This window comes from Macaca thibetana, chromosome 13 (assembly GCF_024542745.1).
Source record: "Macaca thibetana thibetana isolate TM-01 chromosome 13, ASM2454274v1, whole genome shotgun sequence".
Lineage (NCBI taxonomy): Eukaryota > Metazoa > Chordata > Mammalia > Primates > Cercopithecidae > Macaca > Macaca thibetana.
Window position 1 is genome coordinate 63369684 of NC_065590.1, and position 20653 is coordinate 63390336.

The window sequence follows — 20653 nt, forward strand, 5'->3', positions numbered from 1 at the left end:
AGCCGAGTTCAGGGAATACCTGGGCATCGTGGCCGGGCTGCCGCAAACGTCACGGGCTCGGAGGAGAGACCAGCCTAGAATCAGGCGGCGAGCTACGCAAGGAGTCTGTGAGTGAGGCCTTCTGGGTTGCCATGGGAGCTACGTCGCGGCCGCGGTTGCGTGGGGAGAGGGGCATCATGGGAAATGTAGTTCTCAGGAGTCCTGTTCCATCTCATTCTCAGCCTCAAACCTTAGGACTGCTTTTAGATCCCAAGTTAGTAACCCCTTGTTACCTCCCAGAACGAGATGATAAGGGGTCACAAACCTGGGATCTAAAAGCAATTGTTTCTGGGCTGGAAATGTTCTTTTATTTTAAAATTTTTTTACTGAGTATCAACTATATGCCAGGGGTTTTTGCTCTCTCTCATCTTTCACCTTTTTCTTCCCAATCGCCATGATTTAGGAATAGAGGAGTAACAATCTCTTGAGCTGTTTTCTAGTAATTTACTAGAAGCAAGGAACATTCGCACTTTAAAATTTAAAATAAAGCCTGTAATTTTAATATTTTCCAACTTTCTAGATGCTTAGTTGTTTCAAGTTTTATTCAATAGCACATTGTGTATTTATTAAAAATTAATGAAGCAAGTGCATCTCCTACATACTTCGTTTACTTTATGAATGTAGATTATTTTCTTTTGGAACTTTGTGGTCTCTTTATAGATCTCCAGGAGTGTCCAAATAAATAACGAACATTGAAATAAATAACAATCACTGAATATGCAAGGCCCTATGCTACACAGAATAAGGAATAAAGAGATGAGTAAGAAAAGATCGCTACCTTTAAGAAAGACATACTCTGCTAATTATAAGCACCCAAGGAAGTGAGTGATCTAAGCTATTGTATAGCGGTACAAAAATTGCATTAGGGCAAGTGACTAATTATGCCTGAAGGAGATGGTGAAATATTCATGGCACTGATAGTATTTGGTCTGTGTTGAATGCTGAGTAGACCTACGCTTTCTAGCCTAAGACACCCTGAATATTTGAAGGAGATACCCTCCCTCCAATGCTCTGCTATTCAGCTTGATTTCTATGGTGTGGTGTTCAAGCACATGGGCTTTGGAGTGAGATGGACCTAGGTTCAAGTTCCGACTCAGCCACGCTGGCTAAGTTGCCACATTGCCACATCAGGTAAATCACTGAATTTCTGATCCTGTAAAGGGGAAAGATTGTGAATCTTAAATGAGATAAATATAGGTAAAACATAACTTACGTGTGTGTCTGACACATTGTAACTGCTTAATGCTTGTTATTATTGTGTGATAAGCTGCTGGTCAGTAACTTTGAACAAAGAAACACATTCCTGGAAACCAGGCTGATCGTTGATAAAAGGGTGTTTATTTCAGATAGAGTCATTAGGAACAAAATCTTCCCAACATCTAGGTATATTTTGGAGATACAAAGAACACTAAGTTGCACATAGGAAGGGAATTAATGGGAGTAGAGCTCATCGAAGAAAGGATGATTTTTTCAAAGGAGGCTTATACATCTGTCATTGAATCAGCAGCTATAGCCTGGTGCTAAGCCAGCCTTTAAGCTCACAAACTGATATGGGACAGATTGTAATGAATTGTAATGATTTGGGTTCTAGAACTTCAGAATACTTTTGCATGCTAGTTAGGAAGCCCTGTTGATATTGATAGCAATAACAACAGCTAATATTTTTGCCAAGTGCTTGCTATGTACTGGGCACAGTACTCAGTACTAGCACTTCAAAATTACACTTGTTTGAATAACTGGGAGAGGTGTTTGAAGGAGGGAGCTTGTTAACAAGGAAAGTGAAGGTGATCTGGCTGGGCCCTGATCAGCAGCACTGATTCAGGGTTGATTCAGTTGGTCTGACTGAGCAGGTGAGTTCCCCTTTCTTCCCTCATTCCTCTTGAGGCCTTCATACTCGGGCAAAGAAAGTGACCTTCCTGGGTAGGTGAAGATTGTTCTTAAGTTAAGAATGGAAGGAGAAGGAGACCATTTTATGCTCCTTTCTGGTTGGAATGAGCAACAGTGCAGAAGGGTAAAGGCGTGTGCAGGATGTATCTGGGAAACTGAATAGTTTGGGGTGAGATCATATAAAGTACGTGGTGGAGCTACAGTGGAAAAGCAAACTGGGCAGGTAGATGGGGCTACTGTGAAGGATACTGTAGTCTAAACTTTACTGTGTTGGTTATGAGAAACCAAATAGGGTTGAAAAATAGGAGTGTGCCATGATTAGACATGAGTTTCATGAGATAATTTTTTGCAGCTGCGTGAAGGATATTTTGGCATCTAAAGACCATGTGGAGGCTATTAACAATAGCTAGGAAAGTGACAAGCAGAGTTTGAATTTTTTTTCCCTTGTTTTCAAAGTTATATAAGCTAATTGTAGGGGAAAAAAGGTATGCACAGAAAATTAAGAGGGTAAAATAAGCATAAGCCGGAAGTAATCATTGTTAGGTATTTTGGAAATACATTTGATATGTTTCATTCTAATCTTTTTCCTTACAAAGTTGAGATTAATTGTAAAGTTAATTAACATCCTGATTTTAACATGTATTTCCCCATATCAAATTTTAAAAATGCACCATATCAAATTTTTAAAATGTATCATAAACATAACTTTGATTGTTGCAGAATATTTCACTACATAGATTTTTCATAATTTACTTAAGCATTCTCCTAATGATGAGTACGTTTGGGGTGGTTCAGAGTAAACACCTAACATGAGCTGGGTTAATCCCAGTCTTTCCCTGAAATTTTTCAAACTAGAATTGGGAAAAGCAAGTCACTCTACCTCTAGAGGAAATTAGCATATTTTGTGCTAAATGAATTATTTTGTAGTTAGTGAGCACACAGTAGCAGACACACATCAATATGAAGAGAAAGCGCTGGCATATGTCTCATGGTTCTAGTTGTCCCTAAGGCTTACCTGTGTCCTCACCTTTCTTATGGCTTGGTTGTTCAGCTTACTCTTTGATTATATGAGACATCCTAATATCCTTGTAATACAACTTCTCATTTTTGTCTAAGCTGGTTCAAGTTGAATTTTGGAATTTACAGCAAAAAGAGTTCTATCTAATACAATTACTAGGCAGTAGAGAATAAGACGTTGGTAAGAGGGAGAAAACTCAATGTTTCTTTCTTGATTGATGAACTGGTGATCCTCTTAACCAATTTTGAGGGGCACAGAGCAGGAGAAGCAGGTTTAGAGGACATGGTGAGTTTGAGATATCACCCAGCAGATAGTTGGACCATTTGGGGTCTGCTGGACTTGGCAGTTAAGTGGTCAGTGACAACCTCATGTGAAGAAGTTTCGGTAGAATAGTCAGAACATGAAAGCAGTGTTGATGATACCCTATCCCTGAGGGGAACATCTTATAATCTGTACATGATCCAAAACCTAAGAACTCTCCACAAGCTTTTCTAAGGTTACACTTTCTGTTAACTTTTCTCTCATAAAAGGCAACTCTTATTGGAGTTTGATAGCATTTTCTAGAAACTCAAGAATAACATCTAAGCCATTTCCTCTGGTATTACCCAATATTCAGTTCCTAGGAACTCCTGGGAATTCATTAGAGCCACATAGTGAGAGAGGGAATTAGCCTTCTCTTGCCACTGCCACTGTTAAAGAAGAGTAATTTGATTTTCATAAAACCACAATATAACCTAGCAGCATGTTCAGAAAGAGATGCCCTTCCTCTCCCACCCCTACTCTGTTTCTTTTTTTTTTTTTTTTTTGAGACGGGGTCTCGCTCTGTCACCCAGGCTGGAGTGCAGTGGCCGGATCTCAGCTCACTGCAAGCTCCGCCTCCCGGGTTCACGCCATTCTCCTGCCTCAGCCTCCCGAGTAGCTGGGACTACAGGCGCCCGCCACCTCGCCCGGCTAGTTTTTTGTATTTTTTAGTAGAGACGGGGTTTCACCGGGTTCGCCAGGATGGTCTCAATCTCCTGACCTTGTGATCCGCCCGTTTCGGCCTCCCAAAGTGCTGGGATTACAGGCTTGAGCCACCGCGCCCGGCCCCCTACTCTGTTTATTAGAAAATGATGTTGGCAGGCCGGGCACAGTGGCTCATGCCTGTAATCCCAGCACTTTGGGAGGCCAAGGTAGGCAGATCATCTGAAGTCAGGAGACCAGCCTGACCAACATGGTGAAACCCCATCTCTACTAAAACTACAAAAAATTAGCGGGGCAAGGAGGCGGGAGCCTGTAGTTCCAGCTACTTGGGAGGCTGAGGCAGGAGAATGGGGTGAACCCGGGAGGTGGAGCTTACAGTGAGCCGAGATGGCGCCACTGCACTCCAGCCTGGGCGTCAGAGAAAGATTCTGTCTCAAAAAAAAGAAAAAAAAAATTAGCTGGGCGTGGTGGCAGGTGCCTGTAATCTCAGATACTCCTGTGCTTTGCCAACATCATTTTCTTTTTTTTTTTTTTTGACCAGATCCTGACCTTGTGATCCACCCGCCTCGGCCTCCCAAAGTGCTGGGATTACAGGCATGAGCCACCATGCCCGGCCATCCCTTTCTTCTTTTAGGGAAAAGAGATTGGGGGGAAATGTGAGAGGAGATGTCATTTCTGCATAAATCAGGTGGGCAGCAGGGAAACTGCTCTGTCCACTTCTTCCTGCTTGTCACTTCTCTTCCTCAATTTTCAAATTACTGGAGCCTCCCCTCCCTAGAAATCAGCTGCTCGGGGCGGGGGAGTGGGTGGGGGAAATATGTTCTTGGTATCCCACCAACAGGTAAAGCCTTTTTCTAGAGAAACATGGTTATCCATGGTGGTTACTTCTTCAGGATCATGCTTCAGGTACAATTAAGGGTTAAATGTATTGTTCTAGGAACTTGACCACTGTGTATTTTTATTAAATTGGCAGGTAGATGTAAGCACATGTATTTCTTTTATGGAAAAAAAAAAAAATCCAAACAGCAAACTATTAAACACATTTTTGAAATAGAGGGTCTTTATAAGTTGTGACTAACTTCTCTTGTAAATTGAGAGTTAAATTCATTTCTAAGCTATGATAGTATTTGATTTTAAGGGCACACACACACACACACACACACAAAATCCAGAACATTTAAAACAAATTTTTGGAACATAGTCCATTCAACTCACCTATATGAAATATGAAATCATGGGAGAACCAATATTTCTATCTATTTACCTATTTATATATTGTGTATCAATATGCACACATATGGATTAAAATTACAATTTGCCAAAACAGCTTTCTTTTATATGGATAAAACACAGCAACACTGAAGACAAAGCACGAATGCAAGAGAAGGAGGTAATAACTACCATTTTCACTAGTACTACACCTCAGCTTTGACAATGAAAACATTAGGTATTTCTTGAAGATTATTCAAAAGGTAATGCTCAAAATGGGTTTTGTAAATCATTTATTATGATTGAAAGGGAAGAAAATGATAGGAGACAAATATTACAATTAAACGTGTAACATTATTCTCTTGTAACCAATCATAATAACATACTTTGAATTTTTGAATGGCTATATAATTTCCCAGAAAATAAAATTTTCACATCATCAGTTACAGAAAATTGATTTCCTTCTATCAAAATATTTTACCTCTGCTCTATCAAAAATAAATGCCTAGTCTAAAGTACTACTCAATTTAAGCTAAGCCTTCACTACCTGTTTAAATTAGAAGATTGTGGGGAGGGGCTTACCAAATGATGAATAAACTACTGCATGAGAATAAAGCCCTCACACATAAGTAACAGCTCTGTCGAGCCTCTGGCTCACCAACTAATTATGAGATGGCTGTCTGGGAACTTAGACACTCTACTGTATCCCAACCAAAAGGTTTCTGAGAGTCATCATAAATTGGTTACCAGTTTATTCTCAAAAACAAATGTGCTTATTCAATGGGCGACTGTGGCTCAAAAGATGTAGGGGAAACAGTCAATGGAAATCTATTTTGATGGGGTTTAAAAAATATTCTTTTTGGTCATTATCAATAAAGTACAATATTTTTTTGAGCAATGTACTTCTTAGCTCTGTCCTTTCTAAGGATGCTAATACAGTATGGAACATTTTTTAAAGACTTAATGTGAGAACAGTACATTGCCACAGGGAGAAAGCAGCAAAGAAGAAAATATGACGTCTCGGCCAACAAATTAATTCAGCAGCTAACATTTCTCAAATTGGTTTAAAAAAATGACAAAGTGATAAATATATGTCCAAAAAATAAATACAAATATTCTATACATAAATAAAATTAAGTATACTCATGATTACCATTACAATTGAACATTTTAATAATATAATTTTCATGTCTTATCACAGTTTCATTTTTATCACGAATATGAAGTACATTGTTTTGACACATACTGGAATACACTGACCACTTACATAACCTAATAAAGTAATGCACTTAAGTACTCTATCAACTAAAATTTAACCTCCTTTGACAGAAGAATTATTTTCTCTTTTCTTTTAAAAAATATTTTTGAGGCTGGGCACGGTGGCTCATGCCTGTAATCACAGCACTTTGGGAGGCTGAGGTGGGAGGATCGCTTGAACCCAGGAGTTTGAGACCCAGCCTGGACAACATAGGGAGATCCTGTCTCTACTAAAAATACAAAAATTAGCTGGGCATGGTGGTGCATGCTTCTAGTCCCAGCTATTCAAGAGGCTGAAGTGGGATTGCTTGATCCCGGAAGGTCGAGGCTGCAGTGAGCTATGATGGCCCCACTGCACTCCAGCCTGGGCAACCAGAGTGAGACCCTGCCTCAAAAAAATAAAATGAAATATTTCTGGAGCCAGGTGTGGTGGCTCACACTTGTAATCCTAGCACTTTGGGAGGCTGAGGAGAGAGGATTGCTTGAGGCCAGAAGTTCAAAGCCAGTCTGGGCAACATAGCAAGACCCTATCTGTATATACATATGTATGTATGTGTAGGGAATCTATTTTCAAACTATAATTAGAAGGTAATGTGTGAGGGGGAAAGCTTTAAGGATTGTCTTTGTTTTTAAAGATATTATTACTAAAGCAAGGTCAAGATGACCCAGCACCAAATACAGTGAAATGTGGGCAATATTCTTGTGAACCTGGGCAGCACGAACAGTCAAGGAATGTCAGGAATCACCACCTTGTTTTAAATTTTACACTCCAGTGATCTGCAAAGGTGACAGGGTATACTTTCTAATACCACACAGGAGGCTCAGGTTACCTAACGTTACCCTGCTTTCTCATATGATGATTCATAGAGCCGGAAGATGTACTGCACCTGCTCTGAAAATGGACTCCTCACACCACTCTGCAGCTGTTTCTTATTCTGCATGTTCTACTCCTTTCCAAACACTATATCATTAATTAAAAGCACATTTAATTATAGCACTTACTATTTTGGCAGTGAACATTTCCAAATAATCAACTGGTTTACCAGATGAGAGTTTGGAATCTCCCTTTCTAAAGATTGCCAGAATATTAAAAAGGGGAAGAAAAGAAAAGAAAAGAAAAGCCACATTGCACAATGTGTCTGATGACAAGGGAGAAGGGAGATGGAAAAAATGATGAATTCTTACTCATTTACTCTATGAGAAAATCAGTGTGTTGGCAAATTTTGTGTTTATGTTTTACTGTTAATATTTATTTGAATATTTAAGAATCAAATAAAAGAGACTAACCCCCTTCATTGTTAAAGTTTGGAATACTGGTGTGTGGCTGCCATGCTGCCAGGTGTAAAGGAACTTGTAGGGAGCTGATACAGCCACAGCATGGAGGACAAGGAGTGAACGTTCAGGCTCCCCGGCTTTCAGAGTAAGGTGGGGCCTTTGGTCGGTCTGCTGCTTGACAGAAGAGGCTGGCTTCCCATCATTCTGGCTTGGGGTCCCCGGGTCTGGGCTGAGAGCAGTGCTGGAGCAGAGAGGTGGTGAAATGCTGCCTTTTGCTGATGGAAGTTGTTTATGTAACTGGCGATCAAAAGAGTAATTTCAAGAATCTAAAACAAGGAAAACAGAACTGTTATGCTCCTGAGAAGTTCTCATCACTTCCAGAAGAGCACAGTGTTGGCCACAGGTGAGCTCCATTTGCAAGTGCCCAGGCTACCAGAATTCCCTTCTCTCTAGATCAAACAATGAAGTGCTTACATGTCCAGCACCATCAAGGCAGCCACACATTTTTTCACCACTTAAACCGGCAGAAAGAGTGAATCTCAAAAACAACCACATTGAGTGGCAATCTTAGGAAATGTGACAGTCAGTAGTACAGCTCTATCAAATTATCATAAAGCCACGTTCGTGAATATATGAATTAAGAAAGTTAGTGTCATAGGAACTCTCTATTTTCACTAAAGACTGAGTTCCCTGATCTGCACTTACTGGTTAGCTGCTTTCACTTAAGTATAGGCTTAATTAAGAAAGACATCTATTTTTTTAAAAAAGCTTCAGATTCTGAAGAAGTAATTTCTTTTATCAGATAACATTAAGACAGTTAAAGTTTTAGGAAAATCACTTTCAATTAGAATTGCATGTTAGAATGTAATCCATTTATTTATTGCTTTTACTTAGAGATGTTAAAACTACATAGTTTGTTAAAAGTCATAAAGGAGCAAGTATGTTTTAATTATAAAACCCCGGTCTTTCCTCTAATGAGTCCATAAAGCAAACAACCACAAGTGAATAAGATAATGTGCATAAAGTACCAGACAGCGATAACTTAATGCCACAACCATTTATTTGGAATCTTCTATATACCTGGCATTGGGCTAAGTACTCTACAAACTTCCTTCATTTAATTTCTAAGCCAAAAGAAGGAGGGAGTATGTTACCATATTTTTAGACAAAGAAACCAGGGCTTGGAAAGATGATGTAAGTTGGACCCATGTTTGTTTGACTATAAATAACGTCTGTTTTCCCATCTGGAACGTAGTCTTTACTGAATAAATGTTTTAGTATGAAAACAACTAGCATTGCTTTTTGGACTTTTGGCTAAGATTAAGTGAAAACAACTAGCACAAAAAAGTTGGCAAAAAGGCTCCTACTCACCTTGGGTTTTGCCATGGCAAAAAGTAATTTCTCTGTTGGTGTGTCCTTTGAATGTGTATTGTTAATGACTACCATAAAATCATCTTGATAGCCTCCAAAGGTCATTAGACTCTTGTACACATAGCTGACTATTAACCTCTTTAAAGAGAAGAAAAAGTAAATATGTTATATGCTCTTACTTCCAAAGAGAGATGAAAAATAATAATATAGCTCCATTAAAATGCAGATATTCATCAATTATGGTATAATACAAAATTATTTCTAAAATAAAATCTATTATGATCCAAAATAGATAGTAGTGGTACTAATTTTATTTAGGCATCATCTACCTTTACAATGTTGAGTCCGAAACAAGTCACTGAAGAAAAATGAGAAAATATAAGAAAAAAATAAAAAGCAGCTATACTCCAGCATCTAGTGGAAAGCCACTGTTAATATTTTTTACATGCCCTTTCATATGTCTCTTATATATATGTTAGGTTAAGCCATATTACTGATACTTTTCATGGTCAAAACGGTCAAATATTGGTAAATCTACCCTGATAGATGGATTTTGAAATCTATAAACAGAAACAGTATCATATATTAACCCTTTGTCACATATGCAGCAAATATTTTTTTCTAATGTGTTTCCAAAACAATGTAAAAATGTAACTTAGGCTGGGCCTGATGGCTCACACCTGAGGCTGAGGTGGGAGGATCACTTGAGCTCAGCCTGGGCAACATAGGGAGACCTTGTTTCTATGAAAAAATAAAAAATATTAGCCGGGCATGGTGGTGCATGCCTGTGGTCCTAGCCACTTGTGAGGCTGAGGCAATAGAACTGCTTGAGCCCAGGAGGTCAAGGTTGCAGGGAGCAGTGATCACACCACTGCACTTCAGTCTGGGCGACAGAATGAGACCCTGCCTCAAAAAAAAAAAAAAAAAAATCAAAAAATCAATAAAATAAAATAAAATGTAACTAATATACAGCCTGAAAGGATTCTGCATATCTAATGATTACCTTGCAAGACTGAGCAGACCATTCCAGGACTGAATGCCTCGGACCTGCAACCTACCTGTGTGTGCTTCCCGGCCTGTCTGGCTACCTCCTGCGAGCTAGAGAGCTGGTTTCCTGAACTAAGGTAACTCAATACCGGTGTATAGGTTTTTTTTTTTTTTTTTTTTTTTTTTTTTTTTTTTTTTTTACTTTAAGTCACTGATTTTATAATACCTTCAAGTTATCCATTCAAGAACTAAAAGGCACTCAGAAAATATAACCCTTTGAAAAAAAATGTGTGTGTGTTTGTTTTTTAAGCAATTGCAAGGGGAAACAGTAACTATAACACAAAAGGATAGTTTGGTTTCCAGAAAGTTTTCAGTGATCTCTGATTATAGCCACACGATTAGACCTGCCTGGTGAATGTAGTAATTCCTGCCCACCAGATTAAACAAAAAAGAGAATAAAATTGTATTAAATAATTAGACACATGAAATATGATTTAAAAAATGTAAATTTCAGGTAAATAAATGAACATATATAGAAATCATAGTTTGACTTTATATGGAAAGTGCTAAGACGCTATATATATGACACTATAGAAAATTATAGAAATTGTTAAAGAAGCCTTAGTGAAAGTGAACTTAAACTTTGGTTATTAAAGTTCCCACTTTAATGATTTCTTACAGATTTTTATTTTACACAGGAAACAATCTTCTTAACACTTTTAAAAATATAATCATTTCACGAATATAACCATGATCACAATATAGTCATGCTATCAAGATTTTTCTCATACACTGTCTTATCTTGTTTTAAAAGGTTAAATTATAATCATAGCTGTATTTGTAAAATGACTGTTCATGACATAGTATTAGGAAGAATGTTTTCTGTGTAAGAGAAAAATCAGATTAAGATATCATTACCTTCTGTTTATGGTACACTGAGCAAGGGAAACAGTTGACTTAATGCAAAACTTGAGCGTTTAAACTTACCATGGAGTTGTATTCTAAGAGGTTTAAACCATCCTCATTTACAGCCAGCCACATGAAAGTACTTCCAAGTGATGATGGAGTTATGGGCTATGAAGAGGTGAAAATACACTATATTATAAATGCTAAGCAAAATTACAGAATTTTTTTCAGTCTAAATGTCATGTAACATTTGCCATTAAACAACAAAAACTTATTAAAAATCTCTCCTAGGAAAGAGGCAGGGTGGTATACTGGAGCAAAGAGTGAATGTGGTATTAGGAGACCTAGCTTTGAGACCCAAACCGGCCATTTATTAATGTGTGCCTTTGGACAAACTACTGAATCTCTTTGTGGCTCAATTTCCTCATCTTTAGCATAGGAACAATAATGTTCATATTTTAATTTTCTTCTGCGTTAAGACATTAATAGTCAACAAGGCTTTTAGGGTGTCCATGAGGACCAAAATCCTAATGAAGCAAAATATACTGCTGTGCTTGATAAATTGTGTAGTGCTATTACAAGGTAAAGGATTATTATTATAATTGCACACCTTTCCTGAAAGTTCATTAAATCTGATATTCAATGTGTAATAAAAACACAATAAAAAGAAAATATGAAACTATGTGATAAATAGTAATGAGAAATATGAAAATTTCCACCAAATTTTTTATTGTAAAAGCTATGAAATTGGCTGGGTGTGGTGGCGCATGCCTGTAATCTTAGCACCTTGGGAAGCCGAGGTGAGTGAATCATTTGAGGCCAGGAGTTCGAGACCAGCCTGTGCAACATGACGAAACCCCATCTCTGCCAAAGACATAAAAATCAGCTGGGCATGGTGGTGCACGCCTGTAATCCCAGCTACTTGGGAGGCTGAGACAGGAGAACAGCTTGAACCTGGGAGGCGCAGGTTGCAGTGAGCTGAGATAGTGCCACTGCACTCCAGCCTGTGTGACAAAGTGAGACTCCATCTAAAAAAAAAAAAAAAAGGTAAAAGCTACTCCTGGTTCTCATAGAAAAAAAAAAGCTATGAAATTATATTAATAAAAAGAACCTCCTACCACTGAAACCCATAAATTATTTTGAGCAATTAATGATGCTTGTTTGGTTCCATTAACAAATGAAATCCTAAAAAAAATCTTAACTATTTCTCTTAAATTTTACAAAATAATGTCAAGACTATAGATATAAAACTGGGATGAATGTTGGGTTATTTTATATAATAAAACTTGTTAGCATCTCATATATACAAAACCCTGAGTTAGAAACTGTCTACTGAGGGTTGATTTGCAAAGGATAGGGAAGAATTCAATTCAAAAGGATGCCCTTCAACTCTAGTGTCCACTGACAGGTGAATGGTAAACAAAATGTGGTATATCTATACATACAGCGGAATGTTATTCTGCCTCAAAAGGGAAGGAAATTTTGACACATGCTACAATATGGATGAACCTTGAGGACATTATACTAAGTGAAATAAGCCAATAACAAAAGCACAAGTATTATATTATTTATCTTACATGAAGTTCGTAAAGTAGTCAAATGCATAGAGATAGAAAGTAGAGTGGAGGCTGCCAGGGGCTGGGAGGAGGAGGGAAGACTGGAGAGTTAGCATTTAATGGGTACAGTTTCAGTTTGGGAAAATAAAAAGGTTCTGAGATGAATGGTGGTGACAGCAACACAACAATGAGAATGTACTTAATGCCACAGAACGATACACTTAAAAATAGTTACAATGGGCCAGGTGCGGTGGCTCACGCCTGTAATCCCAGCACTTTGGGAGGCTGAGGCGGGTGGGTCACTTGAGATCAGGAGTTCGAGACTAGTCTGGCCAAAATGGTGAAACCCTGTCTCTACCAAAAATATAAAAATTAGCTAAGTGTGGTGGTGTGCACCTGTAATCCCAGCTACTTGGGAGGCTGAGGCACGAGAATCGCTTGAACCTGGGAGGCAGAGGTTGCAGTGAGCCAAGATCGTGCCACTGCACTCCAGTCTGGGTGACAGAATGAGACTCCGTCTCAAAAAAAAAAAAAAAAAAAAAATTAAAGGGTAAATTTCACCACACACACAGAAAACAGGATGCCATGAAGCAACAAAGGAAGTGTCGCTTGTTATAAAGAAAGAAAAGTGAGCAAAAAAGATGCCTGCCATGTAATATGAAAAGCAATATTATTATTTAATAAATTTTGTGCCAGCAAGCACATATTATCAGAACAGAAAAGGGTATTTAATATTATTTCCAATGCTGAAGTTAGAATTAAAATCCATGCTGCTCTACAGTTCAAATCTATTCCTTGTAATTTTAAAAAATATATATTCAACTCCCTGTAAGAACATTAATTTTATAGATGTTTAAGAATACTAACTTTATCGTCTTTTTCTTAATTAATATACAGCTTTCAGTTCCACTAGAAAAAAAATTAATTCTCACCTATCAATAATATAGTCACTTATAGAATCAGAGTTCGAAGATACCTTAGATTTTACTTTTCTACTCTAAGTCATTAACAGATGAGGAAAAGTGAGGTCCAGAGAGGTAACCTGACTTGCCCAAAGTTGCACAGCTATTCAGCAAATATTTATTAAGTGATAATTATTAATTATGTTTAAAGCACTACGGCAGGTACCAGAGGAAGATTTTAGGATCAGTGAGTTTATACTTTCAAGGAGCATGCAATTTAATAGTGAGGATAAAACAAACACACAGAAAAATATAACACAAGGCAAGATGTTATCTTAAGAGCCTGAGAAAGTACAAAGAGACATGGTTCAACAGAAAGAAAAGGAATCAAAAGGCACAATTTTTCCCTTGGGGAAAGGGCTGGCCATCCCCGGGCAGGGCGAGTCTCCTTCCTCAGTGTTCCTGCAGCATTCTGTTCATGTGACTCATCGTGATATTTGCCATACAGTGGTTTGTTTACAGGCCTGTTGCACTACAGACTACACAAAGTAAAATAGTCCTGGAAGTTCATGTACAATCCATCTGAAACAATAGGTTATGTATCCCTAGAGCTTAGATCAATGTTTAGCAAACAGAACTATTTAGTAAATACTAAATAAATAAGCAAATGAGTGACAGAGTAAACGTGTGCATGGATGAATGAATGAACAGAAGAATGCAGAGTTGAGCTGTGGTTTAGGACTCATGATTAGCCAATGAGTCCAAGAAATGATTTAGGGTGGGAAAAGTTGGGCAGACAGGAAAAGATAGAGAAGCTTTTGTGCCCTTTCCCTAGTGTCTCTTCATTGTTTTCTTTACATTATTGGATATTTCTTCATTTTTTACAGAAGCCAAATATACTAAGTCTGGGGTAAATCTGGTCGGCTATGTACACAAAGGTTTTCATTATGCATCTCTCTCCCATTCTTTCTTACTTTTGCAAGAAACAACTTGGCACCAAAGAACGGCCACTTCCTGGCTACTGTCAAATAAATGCGCACACAGTCAGCAGCACTGTGTCCCCGGAGGGCCATCCATCTGGTTGAGAGTCGCTGGCAAAGCTGCCTAAAAAAAAGAAAAGAACAAAAACAAAAACACTAAAGCAAAAACATAAACAGTGTGTCATAATCTTAAGATAAAACTCTCCTTGAGCCAATCTTAAGCATAACTGTGACCCCTAGGCATAACCCGGGTAAAGATTTTGTGGCTCTTATCACACCACCGTCCACCACTTGTCCTTTCTGGAATATTCCTTTCACCAAATTCTCATACTATCCATATTTTCAGCATGAACTAGGTACCCCCAGCAGATCCATTTTTAAAATCTGAATATCTACCATCAAAACTTAGTGTAAATTAGTTTAAAAGATAACTTCTCATGGGAATATTTTCATTTTAAAACAAAAGTACAGGCCAGGTGCAGTAGCTCACGTCTGTAATACCAGCACGTTGGGAGGCTGAGGCTGGCGGATCACCTGGGGTCAGGTGTTCAAGACCAGCCTGGCCAACATGGTGAAACACCATCTCTACTAAAAATACAAAAACAAGCCAGGCATAATGGCAGGTGCCTGTAATCCCAGCTACTCGGGAGGCCGAGGAGGGAGAATTACTTTAACCCCGGAGGCAGAGGTTGCAGTGAGCCGAGATCGCCCCATTGCATTCCAGCCTGAGTGACACAGCAAAACTCCGTCTAAAAAAAAAAAAAATACAACTCGTAGAGCCCAAAGATGAATCCCTGATGGTAGAATTTTAGGTCCTACCACCCCTGGCTTGGAGAGATGTTAGATGCAAGGTGAAACTTGTCAGATCAAATCACAAAGGCAACCACTCATTCTACATAGATAAAAGGCTAATCTTAAATGTTTCTATTTTGGAAAAGCTCATGATAAACTGGGTTTGCCTCTATTTTTAAATCTAATCACCTTTTCTTTATATATTCTCTGAAACTGAAACTCCAAATTGAGGTAAATTAGAAACTTTTATATTAAAAAGTCTTATGTAAGAAGATAGTTTATTTTTATTTCAATTTATTCATAATAGAATACACAACATATGATTTTTTGGTAGGCACTTCATAAAATTAAACATATTATTGGCCAGTTTTTTTCCCTTATTCATTATCAGGGAAAAGAATGAAAAAGATCAACTGAAAACTACATCTAAAGGCTTTTTTTTTTCTTTAATAATTAAAGAAGGCTTTTTTTTCTTTAATAATTAAAGAAAGTTTAAATATGGATTCTAAAGCTTCTGGGCTTATCTTAAATAAAAATATCTATAATCTCCTGTGCTGAATAGTATTAAAATCTTGAGAAAACTGTCAAAATGTTTTTCACCTTTAAAATTTGAACAGAAAAATATTACCAAAAAACTCGCAAGACCCTACCCTCTAAAGAGTTACAAAGATGTCCTTACCTTAACTGCTCTTCAGAACAGCCATCTCTATACCTTTTAGGATAAAATTTCTCTATGACTTGCTTTAGAGTTTGATTCGCTTTGCACTGATGGGTAACATGCCCTGCTGGAGTTGAGAAAGGTCTTTCAAAATCTCCAATCTCTACCTAATTGGAAATCCAAAAAAGTGAAAATATATCAAAAAGAGTTTTAAGACAGAAAATCAGTTAGTTTTATTTTTCCTAAACATTCTTTTTTAACACATAATACATAAACCTATTTGTCATGATTATGTGATTATGAAATTTATAATCACATGTAGGAATTTTTATAAATTACATTTGAATTCTAATTTTTTTTTTTTTTTTTGAGATGGAGTCTCGCTCTGTCACCCAGGCTTACTGCAACCTCTTCCTCCCAGATTCAAGTGATTCTCCTGCCTCAGCCTCCTGAATTGCTGGGACTACAGGTGTGTACCACCATGCCTGGCTAATTTTGGGGCTTTTAGCAGACACGGGGTTTCACCATGTTGGCCAGGCTGGTCTCGAACTCCTGACCTCAAGTGATCCGCCTGCCTTGTCTTACCAAAGTGTTGAGATTACAAGCGTAAGCCACCGCCTGGCCTGAATTCTAATTTTGAAAAAAATCTGTAATTTAAACATTTGCGTTCCATTTCTACATTAACCTTCCTAGTTTACTATCCCCATTTAGTAGTACTTGCTAAAAGCCACTACTTTGTTATTGTCTGTAACACAAGGACAATTTTTCATTTTTAAGGCACTATTTTAATTGCTGATAATAAGATGAAATGGATGTTAAAAATAAAAGGCAATTGATGGGCATGGTGGTGGGCACCTGTAATCCCAGCTACTCGGGAGGCTGAGGCAGAAGAATCGCTTGAACCCAGGAGGCGGAGGTTGCGGTGAGCTGAGATCGTGCCACTGCCCAGCCTGGGTGACAGAGCAAGACTCCATCTCAAAAAAAAAAAAAAAAAAAAAAAAAAAGTTATAAGAAATTTCAAAAAACTATTAGTTGGACTTTTTTGAGGATCTCTCCTGAATGTAGTGGGAGCAAGAACCATATTCTCATTACTTTGTTCCTAGATTTTCTCCATGTTATTGTGTTCATACTGTCATTCTACTAGCATTAATCCTGGGCATAGAGTCCTTCATTCCCCTTTATCCCTTAATGAAAGAATGTTCAGCTTTCATCTCTACTAATAGGCTGCAGAGATGCCATCCTCAATCCACCCATCTAACTATCCACCCATCCATCTCTCCATGAACTCACCAATTCATCCCTTCAAACAAACCCATTCTGAGTCCCCACTGTAAGTCAGGCACTGTGCTAAGTGATGTGAGAAAGGAAAATGCTGAGCATAGCCCCACCCTCAAAGAGTTTATTATCTAGTAGAGAAGACTGAGGCATAAATACTTGTGATAAACTGTGTTAGGTGACTTGTAGAGCCATGTAGGTATGTAGATATCAAAGAGGGTTAGGGAGGAAGACAGGACAGGGGACATTCAGGTGAATATCCTACTGATCATTCACATCATTACCTACAGCATTCCCCAAAAAGGGGATCAAAGGTTCCATCAAAACTGGAATGGTCTCATAGAAAGCCCCAGCTCTGCATCTCAAATGGGCCCTATTCCTTAGCACAACCAGCCTCTGAGACTCCCACCCTGGGGCTCCTCTTTTCCAGTTCTTAATCTGATCACTTACTGTCTAAAGTCCTCAGCTGAGCTTTGCGCTTACAGCCTATTCTTACAACGTCCTAGGTTCCTTGACCCAGTTTCTTACTTGCTGGTTACTTGGGTTGATTTTGCTTTTCAGCTCCCATTCTTCATTTTTCCTTTTTTCTATCAATCCCCATCATCTCCTACTTAGTGAAGTATCCTTCCAAATATCTTCACTCCAAATAAAAGCTGTCCACCAGCTCTTCAACCATACTGAAATCCTTGCCCTAGAGCAAGCTATGCATTGTTCCCATCTATCACCAAGCAGCATTCACCACAGCTACCTGGGAAACCTGACATCAGATTCAATCTCCAAGGATACGACAGTCTAACGAAGAATAGTTACCAAAAAAAAAAGGAAGCTGGGCGCGGTGGCTCGCGCCTGTAATCCCAACACTTTGGGAGGCTGAGGTGGGAGGATTGCTTAAGCCCAGGAGTTCAAGACAAGCCTGGGTAACATAGACCCCATCTCCACAAAAATTTTTTTTTAAAAAGTCAACTAAATTATCAAGTATTCATTCCTCTAAGAACAGTTATGGAGAAGGAACTGTGTGTAAGGCTGTGCTAGTGACAAAGATGAACAAGAACAGCCCTGGCCTCAGGGGGGCTGCAGTCAGTAGTGCAAAGCAGAAAGATAAATCAATGATTATAAACCACTGAGGTCAGGACGGCAATAGAACATTACAGAAACCCCAAGAGGGACATTTAACCCACCAAGACAGGATTCAGAAAGTTAACAGGTGAAGTTAACAGGTGAAGGGATGGGGTAGAGATGATCTGGGTAAAGGAGACAAACTAGTCAATCATAAGAGGCAAGATAAAGTGCACCACACACAAGGCAGGGAGTTGTGTATGGAACCACAGTTTATACTTTATTGGAGCATGAAGCTCAAGGTAGGGAGTATTAAGGGAAAGTTGAGGTTGGAGAGGCAGGCAGAGTTCAGATCGTGAAAGTCCTTGCATGTAAAAAAGGAATGAGAAAGCTAGATTCACATTTTTGCTATATCTCTATCCCAGTTACTAGTGCTGCCTAATAAAGCTCCATGCACAGGTGACACTGTGCCAATTTCCAGGCTCAGCCCTTAAGAAAATAGCAGCTTCCGCTTATTGTCTTTCTTCTGGGACGTTGTTGCTGTCACCCATTCACCATTCTTGGAGGAAGCACAAGCAGTCATATACATGAAGAGACCACGTGTAAGGTGCTCCAGCTGACAGTCCCAGCAGAAGTCCCCACAAACAGCCAGCATCAATCAGCCACCAGACATGAGTGAAGGAGCCTTCAAATAATTCCAGCCCTCAGCCATAGAGCGACAACTGACTCTCAGGTTATGTCAGCTGATACCACCTGAAGCAGAGACACACATGTCCCTTCATATCCCTGCCCAAATTACTGTCTTAAGTAGCTGAGTTTTGGAGTCATTTGTTATGTAGCAATAGATAAGTGGAAAAAATTCTTCTAGCATTTGTGTGAAGGATAAATTTGTGAGGGAAGAGACCACAGAAAGGCATACTACTTAGGAGCCTGCTGTAGGACAGCAGGCAGTGTGAGACAATGATCCGAACCTTAGCAACAGGAGTCAGCATACAGAGGAGAGAACTGAGTAAAACATCCCTAAGAATTCACATTCACAGGATGTGGTGACTGGTGGGAAAGGGCCAAAGTGAGGGAAGAGTCATGATAATTCCTGGGTTTGAAGCTTGCTTGTGGGACCGGGTGGAGGCAGTATCATGAAGAGGAAACAGAGTGTGAACACAGAGGAGGGACGATGATTAGTTTGGTTTTCAATATGCTGATTTTGGCTGGGCGCGGGGGCTCATGCCTGTAATCCTAGCACTTTGGGAGGCCAAGGCAGGTGGATCACTTGAGGTCAGGAGTTCGAGACCAGCCTGGCCAACACGGTGAAACTCCGTCTCTACTAAAAATACAAAAATTAGCAGAGCATGGTGGTGGGTACCTATAATCCCAGCTACTAGGGAGGCTGAGGCAGGAGAATCGCTTGAACCTGGGAGGTGGAGGTTACAGTGAGCCGAGATCCTGCCACTTCACTCCAGCTTGGGCAAAAGAGGGAAACTCCGTCTCAAAAAAAAAAAAAAAAAAAAAAAAAGATTGACTTTAAGGAGACCACAAAAGAACTACGAACTGAAGAGAAAAGATCTGGGAAACTTTGGCATAGGTGGTGCCTAAAATAAAAAGAATGATTGAGATGTCCTGGGACAGAGTGTAGTGTGAGGAGCCATCGACCAAAGACCCTGGGGAATCTAAGCCTTGGTCCAGATGCCATATCACAGAGTTGCTTTAACTTTTTCCTTAATTAACCTAGGCAAAGACTCAGGTGTGGTTGAGACTATGGGTTGCATCTTATGACCATTCTCTCCTTCTTCTTAAGAAAAACCTTAAATTTAGCTGGGCACACTGCCACCCCGCTGAGACCACATTCCCCAGACTCCCTGGTAGGTAGTAGGCAAGGCCATGTGACTAAATTCTGATGGGAGAGACATGAATGGAAGGGTTCTATGCAACTGCTGAGAAGTTTTCTCAAGTGCAGGAAGGCATGCCCTTTTCAGCCCTTCCCCCACCCTGAGGCCTGGAACACTGACGTTAGCTGGAGCTCTGGCAGACTCCCAGGACCATGATGATGACACCCTAGGGACAGCAGAAGAGAGAAGAGGATAAAGTCCATGCCCCTAATGGTTTCAGAGGTGCCAGGATGCCTCTCTCTCTATGTGAGCGCTAAATATACTTCTATTCTGATTAAGTCAGTATTAATGTGTGTGTGTGTGTGTGTGTGTGTGTGTGTGAAGGTTGAACTTAATCATAACTAATATAATAGGTAAATAAAAGAAAGTGCTCTAGCCTTTTCAAGGTCTTATTCCTGTTAGATTACCAAGCGATTTCAGCATGACATCTTCAAGCCCACAGCTCTACATTCCAATTCCTTTATTAAATACAAAGCCTAGAGATATATTTTCAACATAATTAAGAAACTGGGTTCTCTTTATGGAATACTGTCTCATTCTATGTCATTGCAACCGTCAGCACTTTAGAGGCTAACTGTAATTATAGTGCCTGTAATTTTTAAGGTGCTAATCATAGCAAAATGAATGTAAAGAGTT

General features: G+C 39.1%; 2 protein-coding genes across 7 annotated transcripts in view; both read right to left on the reverse strand.

The window, feature by feature from the left end:
* Nucleotides 1-147, reverse strand: part of DYNC2LI1 (dynein cytoplasmic 2 light intermediate chain 1) — a 39987-nt gene extending 39840 nt beyond the window's left edge. For 2 of the 3 annotated variants that reach the window (XM_050752955.1, XM_050752959.1), the window contains exon 1: nt 20-147. Coding sequence is in view for 2 of the 3 variants with exons in the window: in XM_050752959.1 (XP_050608916.1) it covers nt 20-27 (8 nt within the window). In the remaining variant the exon portion in view is untranslated. The remainder of the gene's footprint in view (nt 1-19) is intronic. The other variant, XM_050752960.1, reaches the window with a different exon arrangement.
* A 5245-nt stretch (nt 148-5392) lies between these two features.
* The window catches only part of PLEKHH2 (pleckstrin homology, MyTH4 and FERM domain containing H2), a 124820-nt gene continuing 109559 nt past the window's right edge, over nt 5393-20653 (reverse strand). For all 4 annotated transcript variants that reach the window (XM_050755198.1, XM_050755195.1, XM_050755196.1 and 1 more), the window contains 5 exons: nt 15822-15967; nt 14345-14474; nt 10994-11080; nt 9020-9157; nt 5393-7974 (listed from right to left, as the gene is read on the reverse strand). In XM_050755198.1, coding sequence (XP_050611155.1) covers nt 7789-7974; nt 9020-9157; nt 10994-11080; nt 14345-14474; nt 15822-15967 — 687 coding nt within the window. In that variant the 3' untranslated portion in view covers nt 5393-7788. The remainder of the gene's footprint in view (nt 7975-9019; nt 9158-10993; nt 11081-14344; nt 14475-15821; nt 15968-20653) is intronic.